The 23901-nt window shown below is 43.5% G+C and overlaps 1 protein-coding gene across 1 annotated transcript in view; it reads right to left on the bottom strand.

Moving 5' to 3' along the window:
- LOC136624528 (zinc finger protein 585A-like) overlaps window positions 1–23901 on the bottom strand; it is a 99409-nt gene that overhangs the window by 28063 nt on the left and 47445 nt on the right. The window contains exons 2-6 of the mRNA XM_066598511.1: window positions 11461–11640; window positions 11248–11371; window positions 11101–11165; window positions 10628–10730; window positions 5897–7216 (exon numbers count right to left, since the gene is read on the bottom strand). Coding sequence (XP_066454608.1) covers window positions 5897–7216; window positions 10628–10730; window positions 11101–11165; window positions 11248–11371; window positions 11461–11640 — 1792 coding nt within the window. The remainder of the gene's footprint in view (window positions 1–5896; window positions 7217–10627; window positions 10731–11100; window positions 11166–11247; window positions 11372–11460; window positions 11641–23901) is intronic.

The following is a 23901-nucleotide window of genomic DNA, read 5'->3' on the forward strand; positions in this document are numbered from 1 at the left end:
CGAGCATTTTGGTGCTCGCTGCTATCTAATTCTAATCATGTGTATCATTCCACCAAGTTTCCGTGATGCCTATGACATCATATTTTTCCTTGTTTTTTCCTATGCTCTGTACATTTGTATAAAAACATTTTAGTTTGTGATCGGTGTCTCTTGCTCCTCCACTTGCCTTCTGAATTTTTTGTCTTTGTTCTTTCTTTCTAAAGATGAGCGAGCATGCATTTAGAGCAATTACTTGAATGAGCATCGCTTTTTTCGTGTAACTGCCTTCTCGTCCGAAAAGATTTTGGGGGGGGGGTGGAGCGAGGGGGAACAGGGGGAAGATTTCTCTTCCTCCCCCCCCCCCCCCCCGGCCCGCCACACCCCAAATCTTTTCACACGAGTAGTCAGTTACTCGAAAAAAGCGAGTAACTTATTTATTTATTTCCACTTCTAATAGGGTCTCAAATGTATTACTTAGATGTATATTTTTACCTGGCTTTTCACTTCCCTTCGCATATTGTTCTAGTTTAAAGCTCTCCTAATGAGTGAAGCAAGGCACCCACCAAAAATGTGCTTACCTGTTTTTGTAAGGTGCAACACGTCTTTAGCAAGCAGTCCATCATATAGGTAATTCAAATCTTTGCTGACGGCACCATCGACGTAGCCAGTTGTTCACCTCTAGAATCCTGTTCCATTTTCTTATTCCATGGCCATCTACTAGGAGGATGGATGAGAAGACCAACTTGCCCAGATGCAGGACTTTGCATTTCTCCTTGTTAAATACCATTCTGTTAGTTGCTGCCCACTGTGCAAGCTTTTCTATATCTTTTTGAATACTCTCCCTCTCTTATGTATGTCTGGGTGTTGCGGATAAATGGAGCGAGCTCATTCCTTCCCTCATGGATGAGGACTGGACCCCAGCTATATTCTCATATATGCTGGTCTCACCAGCAGCCACTAAGATTATCCAGCTATATATCCTACATCAGTGTCATCTTACCCGAGTAGACTTTTCAAAATGAAGAGTTCCCACTCTACAATGTGATCAATGTCTCCAAATACTATGGAGTTGCCTTGTGATTCAGTCTTTTTGAGTGGAGGTCACTGACCTCCTTGGTCTTATAATTGGTATGCCACTTCCACACACCCTACAGGTCTCTTTGTTGGCATTGCTAGATGAATCAGTGGCAACATCATACTCTCATCATTTTTTTAAACTTGTTTTATTGAAAAAGTTTAACATCAAACAAAATTATAGAACTATAGCATATATTGCATGACAAATTGGTGTACAGAAGGAGCAATAGGAAAGCGAAGCCTCCTAAATATGAAAGACCAAAACATCATAATTTTAATTAGAACAAGGATCGTTTAAGAGGTCACAGGTCCCACCCCCGAGAATACACCCATCAATGGGGACGTCTTTGGAGTATGGATATGGACAAGGAGAGACAAGTGTGGAGGATAGGAAGAAAGAGGGTTGGGGGGGGGGGGATTACACCACAGATGTCATACCTTGTCAAACCTATAGCGGCATTTACATTCCTTTTAAATTGTGTAGTTATATGCACAACTGAATAAAATAATTTTCTCCACATAGATAGCGATGTTTTTTTTAATCCATCCAACATAATGGTATTCCTTTTCTGGCTAAAAATAATGCTTTCCTCAGGAATATTCTGGTGTGAAGTTGCCACATATGAAAGAACTAGCTGATATACCCGACCACACCTGAGTTAATTCTTTACGTGTTGTTTGCACTGAAAATTTTATGAAGTCAAGGTTACTTTAGAATAACCAAAGAATAAAATATGTATTCACATAGAGGAGCGTTAAATTCTCCTCAGGCTACAGGTACCAATGTCTCTCTGCAAAATGTGCCACCCCTCCCACCCTCCTCATTTAGGACCTAAAGAATGCTCGCGCCAAATTTCACGCTTGTACAACACCAGGAAGTTACATTACATAGTGGTGCACTTACTTTTGCACTTAGCATTGAATAATCAAGTTGTGACCCCTTTACTTTTCCTATTTAGGACCAAAAGAATGGTTGTGCCAAATTTTATGTTTGTATGACACTGGGAAGTTACATTACACAGGGGTGCCAATACTTTTGTAATTAGCATTGAATTTTCAAGTTGTGACCCTTTACTTTTCCTCTTTTAGACCTAAGGAATGATCTTCCCAAATTTCATGTTTGTACGACACCAGGAAGTTAGAGAATTAGATTAGGTACATTACATAGGGGTGCCAATACTTTTGCAATTAGCATTGAATAATCAAGTTGTGACCCCTTCACTTTTCCTATTTGGGACCTAAAGAATGCTCCTGCCAAAATTCATGTATGTACGACATTGGGAAGTTAAAGAATTAGTGGCGAGCCAGTCGGTGAGGGCTTACACACACACACACAGTGTATAAGAATAGGAAGTGTCCTAATAAGGTGTTTACAGACTAGTAAAAGTGATGTGTTATCTTTATTCTCTGAAGCACTTTGATTACGGCAGTGCCAAATTTCTGTGTAATTTTTTTGTGCGGTGCTACAAAAAAGTAAGATTGCCTTTTGTCGCCAACTTTTAACCCCTTTTTTAACCTTTCATTGATGCAGCTGTGTGAGGGCTAGGTGTTTTACAGGATTAGGGCTTTTTCACACGAGCGCAATATTGGCCGCTGTTTTCATGGCTGTCCGGCATACACTACGATCTATGGCATTGGATTCCTGCGGTGTGAAACGCCTAGCCGGACCATTTATAAGGTACATACAACTTTTTTTTTTTTTTTTTTTTAACAGTGAGTTTTTATTGGAATTTCCGATACATACAGCTTATACAGCAAAATTTTCAAGTATGCAGTGTTGGTTTTAAACAATGTATGTTACAATTTTTCATAACTGGAGGAGGATAGGGAGGTTGAAGGAAAGAAGGGAGGGGGGTAAATGGGGAAGTCTGAAGGGTACATACAACTTTTTAACTGCTTTACATTCAGTTTTTTTTCTTGGAGACAGGGAAACCAAAAAAGTAAATTTGCATATTTCTGTCAGATAACCTTCACCTTGTGGCATTAATAATGTGACATTAATAAACTTCTAAGGATGGAGGGAAACCAACTTTTAACTATAGTTCCTTTTTATTTTTTGATGTGAAAATTGGAAAAAGGTTTTCTTTTAACTTTTTGTAATAGTTGATTCTTTTTTACTTATTATTACTTCATTAAGTCACCATAGAAAACTTGAACTTACGATCATTTAGCTTACACAAACGGCGCAGTGTCATGCTTTAAAAAGCAAACCTGTATGACAGACCTGGAGGTCTTTAGAGGGCCCCAGGCTTCCATGACACCCGGACGGCACTTTGCCATCTCATTGTGGGAGAATGCTTGGGATATCTCATTCCCTATCAGGGTAGTGATATTTAAATGGTTAATAGCTGTGATTATCTCGTATTGCTGGCTAGTTTCAAATGATAAGGACAGTAAATACATGTCATGTATGAAGAGGTGCATACATTAGGAAGGGGTTAATACTAGAGATGAGCGATCACCAAAATGCTCGAATGCTCGGTTACTCGAGTCGAGCTTTCCACGATGCTCGAGAGTTCGTTTCGAGTAACGAACCCCATTGAAGTCAATGGGCGACTCGAGCATTTTTGTATATGACTGGTGCTTCGCTAAGGTTTTCATTTGTGGAAATCTGGAAAACCTAGGAAAGTGATGGAAACGACACAGGAACGGATAGGGCAGGCGAGGGGCAACATGCTGCTGCTGCTGCCAGCAGCTCTATTAAACGCACCGGTCTGCTGGCACACCTGAATTGTTTTTCAGGGAAGAGCTTTACATATGTAATGAATGACAGGTGAGAGCTGCCTGTGATTGGCTGAGCACCTCAGCCAATCACATTCAGCTCTTTCAGCAGGCGGGGATTTTAAATCCCCGGCTGCTGATAGGTCAGCATCACAGTGCAGGGGACAGCAGTAGAAGACGCGGCTGTGCCCCGGCAGCTAAAGGGAGGGGATTTTTTTTTTTTTTTTTAAAACCACTTTTACTTGATTTTCAGGGAAGGGCTTATGTTCAAAGTCCTTCCCTGAAATCAATTGCCGGCAGCAGAATCCTCTACTGCAGCTGACATGTGTGATATCTGTGGTAGAGAATAAAGCAGCGGCAGACAGGTAAGATATTTTTTTTACACTACTTTTAATTGGCTTTTCAGGGAAGGGCTTATGAAGCCCATCCTTGAAAAGCTATTGACAGCTGCTGGGGGCCTCAGCGTTGACTTCTGCCGCTGTTCCTGGCTCTGTAGCGCCGCGGAACTATCAGCAGCCGGGGATTTAAAATCCACGCCTGCTGGTAGCTCTGATTGTGATTGGCTGAAGCACTTCAGCTAATCACAATTAGAGCTATCAGCAGCCGGGGAAGCTGAGAGCTACAGAGGTGGGGACAGCAGCAGAAGTCAACGCTGAGCCTCGGCAGGTGAATATTTTTTTTTTTACTATTTTAAAAGGCTTTTCAGGAAAGGACTTGCGAAGCCCTTCCCTGCAAAGCCACTGACAGCTGCCGGGGCTCAGCGGGGACTTCTGCCACTGTCGCCGGCTCTGTAGCGCTGCTGAGCTATCAGCAGCTGGGGATTTAAAATCACCGCCTGCTGGTAGCTCTGATTGTGATTGGCTGAAGCAATTCAGCCAACAACAATCAGAGCTACCAGCAGGCGGGGATTTTAAATCCCCGCTGCCGATAGCTCAGAACTACAGAGCCGGGGACAGCGCTAGAAGTCGGGGCTGAGCCCCGGCAGCTGAAGAGAGGTGAGTATTGTTTCTTTTATTTTTTGCACTATTTTAAATGGCTTTTCAGGGATGGGCTTACGAAGCCCTTCCCTGAAAAGCCATTGACGGGATGTCGGCAGCAGGATTCTCTACCGCAGCTGTCATGTGTGACAGCTGTGGTTAAGAATTGAAGAATTCCTTTTGTTGCATCTGCCACAGATGTGGCAGATGTAGCAGCAGGGAATTCTTTTAACTAGCGGGAGTGAAGGAAACATCTGCAGATGTGTTCTTCATGCCCGCGAGGGTCACAGCAGTGGCTGAAGTGTAAGTTTTTTTTTTGTTGTTGTTTTTTTTGCACTAAAAGGTTTCTTTTTCAGGGAAAAGTAATGTATGTAAAGCCATTCCCTGAAAAAGAATGCAGGGGGCCGGCAGAGCATTCTTTTCAATGGAGCCACTGGCAGCAGCCGCGGCTCCATTGACAACGAGCACGCAGCTGTGTTCACGCGTGTTTTTGCTCGTACATAGGTGCGGACGCACCTAAGTATGCACAAAAACACGCTTGTGTGAACGTACCCTAAATAAGCAGCAGCCCTCTCCCTGATCTCTCCCAGTGTGTGTCTGTGGCGAGCCGCGGGCGGCCCCACTTTAAATACTCAGGGGTCACTTGATCTCGCCAGCCACACACTGCAGGGGGGTGGGATAGGGCTAGAACGTCACAGGAGGAATTTGTAATGCCTTCCTTGCATGTCCATTGGCCAGAAAATGGCGCAAAACATGCAGGGAAGGAAATGGAATTGCCTCGAGTACCGCGTGGTGCTTGGCTCGAGCAACGAGTATCTCGAGCACCCTAATACTTGAACGAGCATCAAGCTCGGATGAGTACGTTCGCTCATCTCTAGTTAATACGCCATATAATGTAATGGAAAACTTAGTAAAACAGTAAAACATTTCCAATGTTGTGAAAATGGCTTCTTCCTTTGTGTGAATTCTCTGATGTTTAACGAGATTTGATCTGTGGTAAAAAGATTTCTCACATTCTGAACATGAATATGGCTTCTCCCCTGTGTGAATTGTCTGATGTGTAACAAGCTGTGATTTACTCTTAAAACCTTTCCCACATTCAAAACGTAATCATCGTTCCTCCCCTATGTGACGTCCCTGATGTCTAATGAGATCTGATTTATCACTAAAAACTTTCCCACATTCTGAACATAAGAATGGCTTCTCCCCTGTGTGACTTCTGTGATGTCTAATGAGATCTGATTTATCACTAAAAACTTTCCCACATTCTGAACATAAAAACGGCTTCTCCCCTGTGTGAATTCTCTGATGTCTAACAAGATGTGATTTATGCTTAAAATATTTTCCACATTCTGAACATGAAAATGGCTTCTCCCCTGTATGAGTTCTCTGATGTATAGTAAGATATGATTTACACTTAAAATACTTTCCACATTCTGAACATGGAAATGGATTCTCCCCTGTGTGAATTCGATGATGTATAGCAAGATATGATTTACACTTAAAATACTTTCCACATTCTGAACATGAAAATGGCTTCTCCCCTGTGTGATTTCGATGATGTGCAACAAGCTGTGACTTATAGTTAAAATACTTTCCACATATTGAACATGAAAATGGCTTCTCTTCTGTGTGATTTCGATGATGTGCAACAAGACGTGATTTATACTTAAAATATTTTCCACATTCTGAACATGAATAGGGCTTCTCCCCTCTACAATTTCTCTGATGTGTAACAAGGTGTGATTTATGCTTAAAACTTTTTCCACATTCTGAACATAAACCTGGTTCCTCCTGTGTATGAATTCGCTGATGTCCATTGAGAACTGCTTTATGACCAAAAGCTTTCCCATATTCCGAACATGAAAATGGTTTTTCCCCTGTGTGAATTCTCTGATGTGCAACAAGCTGTGATTTATGCTTAAAACCTTTCCCACATTCTGTACATAAGAATGGTTTCTCTCCTGTGTGAATTCTATGATGTCTAATGAGATCTGATTTATCACTAAAACCTTTCCCACATTCTGAACATAAGAATGGTTTCTCTCCTGTGTGAATTCTATGATGTCTAATGAGATCTGATTTATCACTAAAAGCTTTCCCACATTCTGAACATGAAAATGGCTTCTCCCCCGTGTGAATTCTGTGATGTCTAATAAGATGTGATTTATTGTCAAAATATTTTCCACATTCTGAACATAAAAATGGCTTCTCCCCTGTGTGAATTCTATGATGTCTAACAAGAATATCTTCTGAATAAATTTTACTCTGTTTAACATTCTGTAATGAATCAGTAGTTGGAATCTGTTTAGAAGAATCTGCTGATAGATTTTTGCTGTGAAGGGCTGAGGGTATATCTGGAATAAGGGCTGGCTCTTCATATGTATCTGGTATGATACCATGATCTTCCACTTTACAACCTGTTGATATCAGATGTCCCTCTGAGCTCCCGATGTCGTCATCTGCCAAGAATAAAACAAATTTTGTTATTTTTGATTAGAACATTATAATTATACTGATATTTTATTACATCTCTATATATAAAATCTGCATATATTTTCAGGTTGCAGCAGAATTCAATTAATAAAATGGGTTTTCGCATTAATATTAGACACAATAATTTATGCACAAACACGAAAATTCCGGAACCCGGGCTTGGGAAAAAATTCTTCCTGCTTTATTAGTGTACAGAAGGGGTTAATACATCCGGATGACAGAAACTGGAGAACGCGATCCGATTACATGGAACCTTGTTCACCTCATCTCTCCTCACATCCTGTTTCCTTATAAACATTTACTCGTTTAAACACCTGATTTTTAACCCCTTCTTGTTCGGGATTTCAACGGCATATTAACCCTTTTGTTCCCAGTTACTGAGTTTTACTGCCGTTGGTTTCCCTGAAATATTATTGGGTTCTATATATGACCTCATGCCATTAGTGCTTCATGGTTTCATAATATTTCATCCTCTTGCTTTGCTTCTTTTCTTATTACTCTTTAACCCTTTTTACTTATTTCACCGTCGCATGTATCTTTCACAGCTATTGGGAGGCCCAATGGGCTCCCGATTTTCTCCTACAATAGCGAACCTAACGATGAGCTGGTGGGAGTCCGAGTATATCTACTGTGATGAGAATCCCCTGCATAGCTGCATGGTGTGGTATGGACGCTTTATTGACAACGTGATTGCCATATGCGAAAAAGAAAAAGAAGCAACAAGTATAACAGAAGTGTTAGATCAGCATTCCAGTTACATTAACCCCTTCATGACGTGGTCCCTCTTTTTTCCCATTTTCTCCTCCCCCCCCCTTAAAAAAAATCCTAACTCCTTTATTTATCCATCGACGTCGCTGCATGAGGGCTTGTTTTTTGCGGGACGAGTTGTAGTTTTCAATGGTGCAATTTAATGTCCCATATAATGTACTGAAAAACTTTAGAAAAATTCTTAGTGGAGTAAAATGAAAAAAAACAACACATTCCGCCATCTTTTAGTGCGTTTTGTTTCTACAACGCACAAACTGCAACAAAAACGACATGATAACTTTGTTCTATGGGTCAGTACAATTACTACAATACCAAACTTGTATAGTTATTTTTTTTTTTTTTACTGTACTACTCATTTTTTTTCAAAGACATTAAATTTTTTTCAATTATTTTCTGCCATCATCTTCTGCGCGCAATAACTTTTTAATTTTTCCATCGACGTAGTTGAGCGAGGGCTCATTTTTTGCGGGATGTCCTGAAGTTTCTGCTAGTATTAAAATGGAATGCATACGACTTTTTGATCCCTTTTTATTGCGTTTTTTCTAGGAGACAGGGTGACTGAAAAAGTGAATTTCTGTTTTTTTTTTTTCAGCCGACGTTCACCGTGCGGGGTAAATAATGGGCTACTTTGATAGATCGGACTTTTACGAACGCGGTGATACCAGATATGTATTTTCATCTTATAATTTAGATTTTTTAATTATAGATATGGCAAAAGGGGGGTGATTTAAACTTTTATTACTTTTTTTTTTACAACTAAAAAACTTTATTGATCTTTTTTTTAACTTTACTTTAAAGTCCCCCTGGGGGACTGCAATATGCGATGCTTTAATCGCTCCTGCAGTATGACGTAATGCTATAGCATTACGTCATACTGCAATTTCACAGGCAGCCTATCAAGCCACCCCACGGGGATGGCTTCAAAGGCAGTCTCTCAAGGCAGCCTTGGGGCCTTTCAAAAGGCCCCCAGCTGCCATGACACCTGCCTGGCTCCCCCGATCTCACTGCTGGGGGGCCGTGCGGGTCCTCTGAATATCGTTCAGAGGATTTAAATGCCGCTGTCAGATTTGACAGCGGCATTTAAAGGGTTAGTAGCCGCAGTCAGCCGAATGGCCGATCGCGGCTATTGCCCTCGGGTCTCAGCTGTAATAAACAGCTGATGCCCGTGCTGTATAAAGAGAGATCGCCCCGCGACTTCTCTTTATACATACCCCGACGCTCCAAGGCGTAAATGTACGTCCTGGAGTGGGAGGGTTAATGAAACTAATATCAATTTAAAAAATATCACCTTAATTACTAACCCTCGATACTAGAAGCCCCAAGGGCATGAACATAAAGACAGATCTTCTCTACATATGATGAGAAGGAGAGAGAGGTTTCTTCTTTGTTTTTTTTATTGCTAATAAACTATAAAGCTAATAAACATTGATAATTAATATTGTAATTAGTAAGCAAAGCAAGCACTAGTAAAAGAAAACCAGTGCATAAACTGTAACAACTGTAAGAAAAAAGAGTTAAAGCGTAATAAGGAAAGAAGCAAAGCAAGATGATGAAATATTATGAAACAATGAAACACCAATGGCATGAGGTTATATATAGAACCCAATCAGAGGCGTAACTTGAAGCTTCAGGGCCCCATGGCAAAATCTGTAACAGGGCCCCCAACTATAATGCTTTATTCATAGTACTAGGCTTCCTATATGGAGAAAAGAGACCTTAGGGGCCCCCTAAGGCTCCTGGGCCCGGGTGCAACCACATCCCCTGCACCCTCTATAGTTACGCCCATGAACCCAATAATATTTAAGGGAAACCAACGGCAGTAAAACTCAGTAACTGGGAACAAAAGGGTTAATATGCCGTTGAAATCCCGAACAAGAAGGGGTTAAAAATCAGGTGTTTAAACGAGTAAATGTTTATAAGGAAACAGGATGTGAGGAGAGATGAGGTGAACAAGGTCCCATGTAATCGGAATGTGTTCTCCAGTTTCTGTCATCCGGATGTATTAACCCCTTCTGTACACTAATAAAGCAGAAAGAATTTTTTTCCCAAGCCCGGGTTCCCGAATTTTCGTGTTTGTGCATTAAGCAGCCACCAGGACTGAGTGGCAAACGGCGTGAAGACTCTCTGCATGGGAGCTAAGTTGAAGAGCGTGCTGATGGTCAGTAAGGGGAGGTCTCCTTATCCTTTTTGTCTTACACAATAATTTACAGACCACCTAATCTGCTGACAACCCACCTAATGGGCTGATTATTTCGCCAAGAAACTTACTTTTTTATATTTTCATCTCTCCATTAACCTTCCACATTGTAGGACGTGTTCTGCGCTGATTTCCTCCTGTGTGGGGACGGTAATTTCCTACCTCCAGCGGGCGCTCTCAGCTGATGCTCTTGTCTGCGGCCCATATAGCTTGTAAGGTTACAGCACAGGAGCCGTACGAGCCGTGGATAAGAGCTGCTGACGCCCCCTGCTGTAAACTTCTTCCTTCTATGATGCTACATTGGATCCATTGATTCTGGTTCCAGGAGACTATGCATTTGTTGCTTTGTGGCTAAAGTGCTTCAGATTGTGCTGCTGACATCATATCGTTTATTCTCTACATGCAGTCTCACCTGGGGGGTCATCTGTAGGGATCTCCTCCTTACACGGCTGATTCCCCCTCACATGTGTCTCTGTAGCATCAATATGGATCGGATCTTCCTCCAGTTTCACCAGCTGTGAAATAAATATTGTAAAAGTCATCACACAGTTGGAGAAGTCGTGTGGGAGGTTTTATATGGCCAGAAAAGGTCATTAATTAGTATGAGGAGCCGGAATGACATGACAGCAGTAGTGATCTGGGCCAAATAGCTGCAGGTCTCCTGTATAACTCCAACCTGTTGCTTCTTTATTCCAACCAGAAGTCTCCAGAACCAGAAAATAGTGATAAGATGTGGAGATCTAATGTCTGCAGTCGGCTGTAATCCTGCCATCTCCAGCTTTCTCATTACACAAGTATCAATCATATAATAAGACTAAACACAAGACCTTCCCAGCCGTCCTACAGACCAGAGGGAAGATTTCATGAGACCTTCTCTCCATCTACCTGATCATCCTGTGGAAGAAGAGGCCGGGGACAACTCTCCGCTGCTGTTCCCTTACTGGATCTACCTGCAGAAAACACAGAGAGCCACTGAATTCATTCTCTACATACAAATAATAAAGGCTGTGTGGATTTAGTCCCGTCTATTACCTGGTGATAGGGGGGGCTGGTGGTCCGCCATCATGACGTCCTTGTACAGATCCTTGTGTCCTTCTAAATACTCCCACTCCTCCCTGGAGAAATAGACAGTGACGTCCTGACACCTTATAGGAACCTGACAACACAATGATACCGTCATCACCCAGACACGTTATACCGCCATATTGTTACTGTATAATGTCCCAGCATTCCCAGCAGCATCACCTTTCCAGTCAGCAGCTCAATCATCTTGTTGGTGAGTTCTAGGATCTTCTGCTCATTGATCTCCTCCAGTATCAGGGGGTGAGGTGGAGGCCCTGTGATTGGGCTCAGGGGTCTTCCCCATCCATCAGACACCGGGGCCTGACAGCCATCACTAGAAGTCTTCTTCACTACCGTGTAATCCTGTTTATGGGGAGACACATCAATAAATATCCCTGCAGACATTCCCAGAGTCCTTCATGTCTCCAGTAATGTCCAACTGTTGTTACGGTTCTGTTCACAATTGTGTTCATCAATTCTGTTATTTTACTCCATCTTAGAGGCAGGACAGCAAAATTATCAGAGTTCTGAATCCCGTTCTATGACAGATAGCAATGAAACCCAAAAAAACACCAATTGCCTTATTATAGGTCTGTTGGGTTACTATAATTTTTCACAACCGGCTGCCATACTTTTCCCGGCATTCATAATGAATCAGCAGTAAATCCTCTGCCGTAGATGTGACCAGAGACTGACATAGATAAGAATGATGGAACGTGACGTCATCCCCAGAATCTCTCACCTCTCCTGTAAGCTGGAAGAGTATCTCTAGGGTGAGGGTGAATATACTCTCCGCCATCTTGTCCCGGTTCCTCTCCATCCTTGTTGGGTCAATCAGGATAATTATCTGATATAGAAGATATTAGCCGAGGATCCTGAATGGAGAGAAGACGAGACAATGTAACATCATACACAATCCCATTTAAAAAACAAAAAAAAGCTAAAATAATAAAGAATAAATGTTGTTCATTTTATTACTCTGCTCTAGGGATGAGCGAGTATACTCGGTAAGGCACTACTCGCTCGAGTAATGTGCCTTAGCCGAGTATCTCCCCGCTCGTCTCTAAAGATTCAGGGGCCGCCGCAGCTGACTGGTGAGTTGCGGCGGAGAGCAGGGGAGAGCGGGCGGAAGAGAGAGATCTCCCCTCCGTTCCTCCCCGCTCTCCCCCGCAGCTCCCCGCCCGCCCCCGAATCTTTAGAGACGAGCGGGGAGATACTCGGCTAAGGCACATTACTCGAGCGAGTAGTGCCTTAGCGAGTATACTCGCTCATCCCTACTCTGCTCCTATAACCAAGTGGACCAGTATGTAAGCGGTAATGACTTGGTCATGCCTCACAACTACTCCAGATTTAGCAGGACAGTCCCGGTTTTAGGGGCTGTGCTGTTGTCCCGAGAGTCAGGGGACAGGTTCTTTACCCCCTTCCCCGTGCACCACCGCTAGGCCCTCACCCAATCCCCTCCACACACCAACTCTGGAACCCTTTTTCTGACCTTAGTTCATTAATACCAAGAGCAGGTAATAGCCATCTTCTGCCATCCTAACTGACAAAACAGCCGCATAGCACCGCACTGTTCATAGCACCCCCACCTGACTGACTCCTCCCCCCAGCTCCAGACACAATGTGCTTAGAGCTGGAGAGTTACTGAAGGGCTGTCACAGTGCAGAGGGATCAGCCCTATTCTCATCTGCACAAGGAAAGACTAGAAGCAATGGGATGAAACTGAAAGGGAGGAGACACAGATTAGATATTAGACAGTGAGGGTGAGCAATGAGTGGAACAGGTTGCCACAGGAGGTGGGGAGTTCTCCTTCAATGGAAGTGTTCAAGCAAAGGCTGGACCAATATCTGTCTGGGATGATTTAGTAAATCCTACAATGAGCAGGGGTTAGACCAGATTAACCTGGAGGTTCCTTCCAACTCTACCATTCTATGATTCTAGTTAAGAAGAGTCAGGTGATGTTGTGAACAGAGTGGGCCTGTGCGGCAGTCCTCTCAATCCAAGCAAACTGTGTTCTGTTACAGCTAAATATTCTACCTTGCGACTCATCAGTTCAGATCACCTGCTGCCATTTTTCTGCACTCCAGTTTCTATGCTTTTGTACGTAGTTGAGGTATTTTGTCTTTTTTCTATGTCGGATTTTTGGCTGCAATTTTTCCATTAAGTCACTTCTGGACAGCCATTTCTTAACAGTAGATGGGTACACCCGGGCCTAACTGGTTTATGCCAGTTCTGAGCTGATGGAAATCCTGATGCAATATAACCAGCTTGCGTCTTGTTGCTGATAAGAGTTAGATTTCTCTTTTGTTTAGTTACTTTGAATCTTGTTAATCTATAGTAATTGAGCTGGAATATGTTTTCCTCCAGCAGGCTTCAGGGTATTCTATAGCTTCCAAATTGTATAGTGTGCACACATCATCGACCAGATCAGACACAAATGTTGGTCTAAGCTGAGTCTGCTCTACAATGAATAGAGCCTCAGGCTTTATTGTAACACATGATACCTGCTCTTTAATGGGCGTGCAACAGATTACATCAGTAACATATAGGATTCTCATTTGTCGGATCATATAGAATCCCCCACCCCTCTCCAAAGTCCAGTGTGTAAGCCAGTCCTTTGTTCTATCAGCATGCGGTCAAAACTGAAAGTATCTCTTTGTTGGGGGCTGGATACTCTTCTTCAGTATTGGAATGTGACTTAACTCTTTAAGAGGCTGCTTGTGGAACTTGGTGCCAAGTCAACATTATACCACACACATCTTTCACCATGCCATTGTCCAGCAATTACTATAATAAAATTATGCAGTCATTAGCCTCTAAGAGTTAAAGTCACTACAGCTGCGTAATACATCTAGTTTAATACAAATCGATAGACGTTTTACACTAACTAATTATCATGTCTATCACAGTAATAAACTATAAACTCTTCTATTTTTGAAACCATTCTTACTTTGCAGCATTTGTTCTACACCTGCCCAAAACATTTAGGCTGAGTTCACACGGGACGGAATTGCCACGGAATTCCCATGCAGAAAGTCCTCATGGCAATTCCGCCCACGGCTCCTAATTCCGGGATTAGCAAGCAAAGTGGACTGGATTTTGCAAAAATCTCGTCCACACGCTGCGGCCAATCCATTTTGGTCGGGCCGCACAGAAACTGACATGCGGCCCGGAATTCAATTCCACAGCACATCAATTCTCTTCTGGTTTCCAGAGCAGCCTCTCTCCTCTCTATGGGGAGAAAGCCACAGTGGAATGCCCATGGCAAAACCGCTCCAAAACCCACGGTGAAATGCCGCATGTTTTAAAGCAGCTTTTCTCTGGCAGAATTCTTGCGGAATTTCCGTACAGTCATTCCGCGAGAATTCCGCTGACATTCAGTCCCTTGTTTACCCTTAATGAGTATGCTCGCTCATCTCTAGTATGGAGGCATGAGGGAGGCACAGGGGTATGACAATGGGTGAGAAGGTAACAGAACTGGGCACAGAAGGTATAAATGTCACTGGGGTGTGTAAGGAGTCAGACTCCTGTTCTTGTTAAAGGCGAGTTCGGGGGGAAATCATCACTGTGTAGACCGAACTCACCCCCAGGAGAAGGACCTCCGATTACTGGTCCTGGAGCCATGGAGAGCTGATTCAGCTCTTGTTATACAGGGCAAGGACCCGAGGGCGCTGTGACCGGCTGCTATAAGAGGGCAGAGTCTCGCAATCGATTAAACGGGTTTTTGTTTGCAATTGCGGAATCAGATTTTTTGGATAACCAGGGTCCTCAAATTTAGTCCACATATCTCTAAGTCGCTCGTCAACCTTGTCTTCATCCACAATGCGTCGCACCTCAGTAATTGACTTCCCGGTAGAGAGTCCCGCATTTGTGGAGGGTGACAAGTCGAGTACAACAACATGCTGTTCCTATCAGTTTCTTTTACATATAGGTCAGTTTTCAGACATCCCTCATCCCTATATACAAGAACATCCAAAAATTGCATCTCCTTAACTGACAAGGAAAGTGTGAATTTCAAGGAAGGCAGAATATTGTTAATCTCCTCGTGAAATAAGCGTAATTCACTTTTTGTACCACTCCATACAATAAAGATATGGTCAATATATCTGGCCCATATGGACCAGTGCTGCGATACATAGAAGTAACGTTCAACGTATGCCATATATAGATTAGCTGACGGTGCCACGTTTGTGCCCAAGGCAGTACCGCAGCACTGTCTGAATAGGGCATGTTTATAGAGGAAGATACTGTTGTACAGCACCATCTCTAGTAGCGTCAGGATAAGGACTATAACAAGGAGGCGCTCTAATGACTATGTATTGATTTATCAGGGGTCAGTACAGAGATCTCTCCCATCATCTATTATATCCAGGACTGTAACAAGGGGACGCTATAATAGATATGTATAGATATATTAGGGGTAAGTATAGAGATATCTCCCATCATCTATTATACCCAGGACTGTAAAAAGGGGGCACTCTAATAACTGTATGTACTGTAGATATATCAAGGGTCAGTACAGAGATCTCTGCCATCATCTATTATACCCAGGACTGTAACAAGGGGGCGCTCTAATAGCTATATATATATATATATATATATATATATATATATATATATATATATATTAGGTGTAAGTATAGAGATATCTCCCATCATCTATTATACCCAAGACTGTAAAAAGGGGCACTCTAACAACGGAATATACTGTAGATACATCAAGGGTCAGCACAGAGATCTCTCCCATCATCTATTATACCAAAGACTGTAACAAGAGGGAAAACCACTTTCCACACCAACATAGAACATATTTTTGCTTATAAAGTAAGTCCCAGCCAATCAGCCGCTGCCAACATTATTCTGGTTCGTGTAATCAAATACTCACGGGCCGGCTGTAAAATTTCAGCTTGCAGTATATATATATATTTTGGCACGAGCATTGATTATGTCATAAATAGGAAAAGCGAATGGGTCCCAACTCCATTATTCAATTCTATGCGCCAAAGAATTAGCGTCCAAATTTTACATACATAATCTAAATCTCTCACTTCCCAATGTCATAGAAACATGAAATTTGCCATAAGCATTAAATATGTCATAAATAGGAAAAGTTAGTGGGTCCCGCCTCGATACGTACGGAATCTAATTCTCCCACTTCTTGGTGTCATAGAAACATGAAATTTGGAACGGGCATTGATTATGTCATAAATAGGAAAAGTTAATGGGTCCCACCTCGATTGTTCAATTCTAAGCACAAAAGAATTAGCGTCCACATTTTATGTATGGAATGTAATTTTCTCACTTCCGATGTCATAGAAACTTGAAATTTGGCAGGAGCATTGATTATGTCATGAATAGGAAAAGCTAATGGGTCCCAACTCGATTATTCAATTCTAAGTGCAAAAGAATTAGTGTCCAAATTGTATGTACGGAATCTAATCTCTCACTTCCTGTCATTTTATATGAAGGAAACGTTGCATGGTTGCCTCCACGTGGTGTTTCCTGGATAACGCAGAGAACTATGCAAAATGGTGAACATATGTTTTTCTTCAGTATCTCTAAAGTAACCACGACTTCATAAGATTTTCCGTGTGAACACCAGATAAACACCAGTACCAAATTAACTCGGGCGAAGCCGGGTATATCAGCTAGTTAACCATAAGAGAACTCTAAGGACACAGTGGAGTTGGCCAGTATGGAGGAAAACGTTACCGCAATCCAGGATATCATCATGGCAGACTGGCGTGTGACAGAACCCTACATTGCTGGGCATCTCTCAGGAACGCGTTGGGCACATGATAAGAGTTGTACTTGCACAAGGTCTCATGTCCATGGGTCCGAAGAAAGTTGACAGCAGAAAACTTGACCCTTTTTGAGGCTGACCCTGTGACATTTCTCAAACGTTTTGTGACAATGATGAAGCATGGGGTCACTATTTTCAACCCAAAACCAAGGTTCAATCAAAACAGTGGAAACACCCCTCCTCACCCACCCCCAAGAAGTTCAAGTCAGTTCCATCGGCTGGCAAGGTGATGCTCTCTGTTTTTCGGGATTTGAGGGGTGTTATTGTGACTGAATACCTCAAACAAGGTGAAGCAGTGAACAGAGCCCGCCGCGCTAGGTAAATCCGCACATAGTTTATACCCCCATTAAATAGACTCATTTATTACATTAGTTCCCATCAACCAATCACAGCGCAGCTTCTAATACTAACTGCTCCTCATGAGAGCTGCACTGTGATTGGTTGCTACGGGCTTCTATAAATCTGCCCCCCAGTGCTGGAGACCCCACATACCTCCACCTGCAGTCGGACAGGAGCCGTGTGGTTGTTCTGCGCTTACAGGACCTGTGATGATGTCACCATCATGTGATCAGTGTGTGGGAGGAGACAAGGGGTCACATGACTAGGTCTCTCCGCTCAGTGGATGCAGGACTCTGCTGTGTGAGGATGTATTCAGAGAGTGTATGGAGCAGAGCAGAGTGTGTGTGAGACGGAGAAGCAGAGCCGAGCATGTGTGAGACGGGGGAGCAGAGCCGAGCGTGTGTGAGACGGGTGAGCGGAGCCGAGCGCGTGTGAGACGGGTGAGCGGAGCAGAGCGCGTGTGAGACGGGAGCAGAGCCGAGCGCGTGTGAGACGGGTGAGCGGAGCCGAGCGCGTGTGAGACGGGTGAGCGGAGCAGAGTGCGTGTGAGACGGGGGAGCGGAGCCGAGTGCGTGTGAGAGACGGAGGAGCGGAGCCGAGCGTGTGTGAGAGGGAGGAGCGGAGCCGAGTGTGAGTGAGAGGGAGGAGCAGAGACGAGTGTGAGTGAGAGGGAGGTGCGGAGCCGAGTGTGTAATGTACATGTAGGGAGCCGTATGTGTGTGTAATGTACATGTAGGGGGCCGTATGTGTGTGTAATGTACATGTAGGGGGCCGTATGTGTGTGTAATGTACATGTAGGGGGCTACATGTATCTGCATAACTTTGCTTTTACATCTACATTGCATCCTCTATTTAGATTTTCCATCACAAAACCTGGAAGAAAAGGTCCTGCATCCAGGATTTTTTCATCCAGTAAGTGGCCGTAAGCTGAGTGGAGCTCAAAGCGACTCTCATTATTATCAATGGGGTCCATTTGGTTCCATCATAAGATGCATCTGTTCCCCCTGAAAATTCCCCTTTTCTGCTCCCACAACGCAGCAGGTGAATGGATCCCCCAGATGTGAGACCTGCCTTATGTACATGTAGAGACCAATAGATGGGTGTAATGTACGTGTAGAGACCAATAGATGGGTGTAATGTACGTGTAGAGACCAATAGATGGGTGTAATGTACATGTAGAGAGATGGTTTTATGTACAGGTAGGCAGCTGTATATTTGTGTACTATACACTACTGGGCAAAAGTTTTAGAACACCTCAATTATTATTTTTTACATTAACACGGTTCAAATTTGATATGCTCCAATAGTCTGAATGTATGACTTTAACCAAAGGGCTTTTTAAGGGAATATATCGAAGACAGCTGCTTTGTAGCACAGAAAACAAATTATTTGAAACTTTTGTCGATTACTTTCAAACCCTTTGATTCTATATGACCAGCATTTCCAAAAAAGGCATGAATGGCAGCAATTTCTTTTTGGACTGTTTATATGACCAGCATTGGGACAGACTACATTACAACTCCCTCTAGGGCAGGGTTTGGACAGTTCTGCTCTTCAGCACAGAGCCCATTGATGTTTTAAGGGCAAGAAAAAGGCAATTAACAAAAGAATACAGACAATAATAGCCCTTACAAGTGTCCTACAGAGAAATTACCAAGAAAACCAAGGTAGCAGTCAGTAGTGACAGCAACTATCAAACATGGAGGAGGAAAGATGGCCTGGGGTTCTTTTGCTGGAGTTGAAAACTTGCACAGAGTGTCTTGCACTTTGGACTAAAAAGGCCTTCCACAGCATTTTGATACATCATGGATTACCCTCTGGTGTACGTCTAGTTGGTCAGGTGGTTATATTACAGCAAAACCGTGATCTAAAACAAACTTAATCCCTTTATCAAAACTAAAGAAAATAAGTAGACTTCAAAAAATGGAAAGGCCTGCAGTCTCCAGACTTAAACCCCATTGAGCTTGTTTGGGATGAACTGGACAGAAGGGTGAAAGCGAAGCAACCTACAAGTGCAGCACATTTATGGGAACTTCTGCAACAACGTTGGGAAGAAATTTCTGAACAATATCTGAATGCAATTGTAGAAAGAATGCCTCGATTGTTTAAAGCTACATCAGCTAGAGGGGGCGACTGTGAAGAGTCAAACATCTAAATTTAATTTGGTGAAACTACCGTGAGAGGAACGATACCAGACCTCCGTGTGTGGTGTTTTTCTTTACCGCCGGCCACGGGGCATTGGGGTGGGCCTGATTGGTGTTGTACGCAGTATTACTCTGATAACCTAACCTCTCTAAAACTGACCTACTCGTCTTTCCGCCTTCCAACCGACTTCCCCTAAACATCTCCATTCCATTGTCTAGCACCATCATAACCCCCAGACAGCATGCCCTCTGCCTTGGGGTCACACTGGACTTTGACCTCTCTTTTACCCCCACATCCAATCTCTGGCCCAAACGTGCCACCTGCACCTCAGAAATATTGCTAAAATATGGTCGTTCCTAACCACGGACACGCTAAAGACACTAGTGGTGGCCCTCATCCATTCCCGACTTGACTACTGCAACTCGCTACTTATTGGCCTCCCGCGCACCAGACTCGCTCCACTCCAATCCATACTAAGTGCGGCAGCTGGTCTCATTTTTGTATCCAGCCTTCACTTAGACGCCTCTGCACTATGCCAGTCACTGCCTTGGCTGCCCATCCACTGCAGAACGAAATTTTAACTTCTGAACCTCACTCACAAAGCTCTGCATGGCGCCACGACACCATACATCACCTCCCTCCTATCACTACACCACCCAGCCCGCTCACTCTGATCGGCTAACACAGTCAGACTTTACACCCCTGTAATATGAACCTCACATGCTCGCCTTCAGGACTTCACCAGAGCAGCACCCATCCTCTGGAACGCTCTACTCCAAGGCATCTGGACAATTCACGATGCAGAAAATTTCAGACATGCCTTAAAAACGCACCTCTTCAGGGAAGCATACCAAATCCCCTGACCTAGTCCCCCGTCCCTCCCCACACCTTCCACCCTGCCTATTGCGTACTACCTCTACTCCTGCACTTCCTTAGCGCCCCACCTCGTTTGCCTTCTAATAACTGATTTCCATATGAAATCCCCTATTGCCTGTCTTCCCCTTGCCTCGCTCCTCCCCACCGCCCTTGCACCTCCTGTACCACTCCCACCCCATTTGTGTCAAACTGAATGTAGCTCACATTGTAATTGTATTGTTTTGCATTTATCCCATGCTTGAAAGTGCTGCGGAATAAGTTGGCGCTATACAAATAAAGATGATTATTATTAATATTACATCCTAGATGATCACCAACAGTCCTTATAGTTCATATATCTTTTACAAGCTATTAAGAGGACATCCATACTCCCATCTGGTTAATGGCACGATTACCTGTAATCTTATGGCTATACTGTATGTGTAGCTTAGACCATATAAGCTACTTCTGTATCACCCGTGTTCTTCCTTAGCCATGAGTTACATTGTTGATATGGCTAATTCAGCTGTATGTTCTGCGGCTGCCTGTGGATGTTTCCATATGTATCGTATTGGGATTGTTACGAGCAGACCATGTAGTTTAAGCGAAATGTTTAGATTGTTTTCTGCAGCTAAGCTAATACAATACTGTTAGAGATGAGTGAACGTACTCGTTTCGAGTAATTACTCAATCGAGCATCGCTATTTTTGAGTACCTGGCTACTCGGGTGAAAAAATTCGGGGGGCGGCGTGGTGGAGCAGGGGGTAGCAGTGAGGAACAGGGGGGAGCTCTCTCTCTCCCCCCCCCCCCCACTCCCCTCTGCAACCCCCCGCTCACCCACGGCGCCCCCCGAATCTTTTCACCCGAGTAGTCAGGTACTCGAAAATAGCGGCGCTCGATTGCGAAATCGGCCTTAACGAGTACATTCACTCATCTCTAATTACTGTACATCTTGCTTCTGTCTTTTACATTGTGATACTGGGAGTTTGCAATGGCACTTATCTAGGGAGCTCACTGCCATCCTGAATCGTTTCTATACTTACATAATGTAATGGATGGCTTGAATAGCCTTTCTGTCTTGGACCGTCAGGGGTATGAGTTCTGCTAGGAAAGTTTCCATGATTTTCTCCCTATTACGTTCATGAAAACCACATGTTATATGTCTACAAGAGACTCGGCTTACCTCTGAAACCACCGAGTATTTGTTAGAACCAAGGGTGCAAGGTACATGTCATGCTTGCCATACATCATATTCTCGTGGGTATCCCTATTGATTCAAGGGTCTTTTTGATGGGATTCAAAACAGACCTGGGTGGACCCAGAAGATAGATGTATTTTTGCTAACGCCAAAATAAATCTTTCACACATGTTCCTCTGCTATTATGATCCACCCCCTGCATCCCTTGCTATTATTGCAGAGGGCATTTCCTTTGCTCCTATTTTTCTTGATGCAACAGTGTTATATATGGGTGACATGAACTTCATTATGGATCCCAGTATGGATAGGTTTGGAGGGTATGTGCGTGTTGTTGGTGGTGACAATACGACTCATCTGGCCTCTATCATTTCTGAGGTGGGCCGGCTGGATTTGCAGCATGTTTTCCATCCGACCTTGAGTGATTTCTCATATCATGCTGCCCATAGCCATACTATAAGTCATATTAACTATATATTTGGTGTCCCATTATTGTTTCCTGCAGTTAAGGCCATTGCATATTTACAAAGAGGTTTGTCTGACCATTCCCTTGCTTGAATGGAACTATCTTCCCCAGATTCTCGTCCCTTGCATAGATGGAGGGTACACCCCTTTTGGCTGACTCTACTCGGGGTCATGGATTGTATTCTGGACCTGCTCCAATTATTTTTAGAAGCGCATGACCCATACCCAGACACCATTGTGCTGAGGGGCACCCTCAAATCCTATTTACGGAGCTGCCTTAAATCATCTTTCTGATTTGTAAAGAAGGCCAGATTAAGTGGAAGAGCTAGACATATGATGTGCTGACCTGGAATGACCTTATGTCTCTGACCCCAACGGATGATAATAAAACCTGCACTGGTAATGACCGTCAGAGAACGCCTGTAAGTGTTGAAGGAGAAGATGCAACACCGCATCTTCTTCTGTAAACAGTAATGCTTTGAGTTAGTAAATTAATGGCACATATGGCATGTCAACATTCATCCCCCTCCATATAGTGAGGATATTATCGTCAGACAAACTTCATACTCACTGAACCCAATTATATACTTAATAGATTTTGACAATTCTATAGCAATTTTAAGGAGTCCCAGGTAACATATACTATGGTGGAGCTGTGAGCTTACCTGGATACAATCAGATTCCCACAACTGGAAAATCTGGCTCTGGTAATATTAGAAGAGTTCAGGCGATTACATGAATTGATTGGTAGTGGCCGAGTGATTGGACATTTTTCACACCACTAAGGTCTTCAACTCTGTTTCAGGTTTGGTGATTTCTTCATTAGATGGGTTTCCATCATGAATGGAATGCCAGTTGCTACAATCTCAGTGAATGGCTTTCTCTACGCCTTTCCTCTTTTTCCTCCTGAGCACAGGTACACAATAGAGCTGCTCTGTTCTACCACATTTGTTTAGGATTGATATATAGCATATTGCTTTATTGTTCAGCAGGACTCTTCTTATTCGGGTATTGGCATTCGAATAAGGCAGCACCGCAGACAACAATACTTTTTTTTTTTTTAAATCTACCCCCAGGAAGTCTCTCCCATACACCATTTCACTAATTGATAGTTTTAGTCATTTCTCTGGCCTTCATTAAACTGTCAGAAATCCACGCTTAGGGATCTTTCACACAGGCATTGGCGTCTTTACGTTTGCCGGCCGGTGACATTAAAACGCAAATCTAACGTTCGCGTGCCCGCTCAGACGCATTCTGTCAGGCAGGGGGGAGACAGGTTAGCTCTGTTAACTTGTTTCCCCCTCTTCACCCACTCGCTGGCTCTCTGCAAGGAAGTGGGGATGGGGGCCAGTGTGCTCAGCTCTCGCCCCCTCTCAGCAGCCAGCAATGGGAGGGGGTAAGGCAGGAGCTTAGCAACTAGCTCCGCCCCTCCCATTGCAAACCGCCGACAAGGGGCAGGGAGGAGGAGAGAAGGGGGAGGGAGTTTAGCAGCCTAGGGCAGCAGCCATATTTCAGAACTATCTTTCCTGGTCAGCGTAAAAGCGCCCGGCCAAAATTGACTATATTGGGTGGCTGGGCACTTTTATGCTGCAAGAATAGGCCTGTGTGATCTGATGCATTGGAATCCAATACATCAGATGGTAATGTATATCGTCCGGCCGTGAAAACAGCGGCTGATATACACTCGTGTGAATCCAGCCTTATGCCGCTACAGGTATGAGAATGGTCCATGGGTGAAGAAATCCGACACACCAAGATAGTGTCTACTTTTAAATACCAATAATCTCCAGGGATCCTATGTATAACCATGACATGAATATTG

This window comes from Eleutherodactylus coqui, chromosome 4 (assembly GCF_035609145.1).
Source record: "Eleutherodactylus coqui strain aEleCoq1 chromosome 4, aEleCoq1.hap1, whole genome shotgun sequence".
Classification (NCBI taxonomy): Eukaryota; Metazoa; Chordata; class Amphibia; order Anura; family Eleutherodactylidae; genus Eleutherodactylus; species Eleutherodactylus coqui.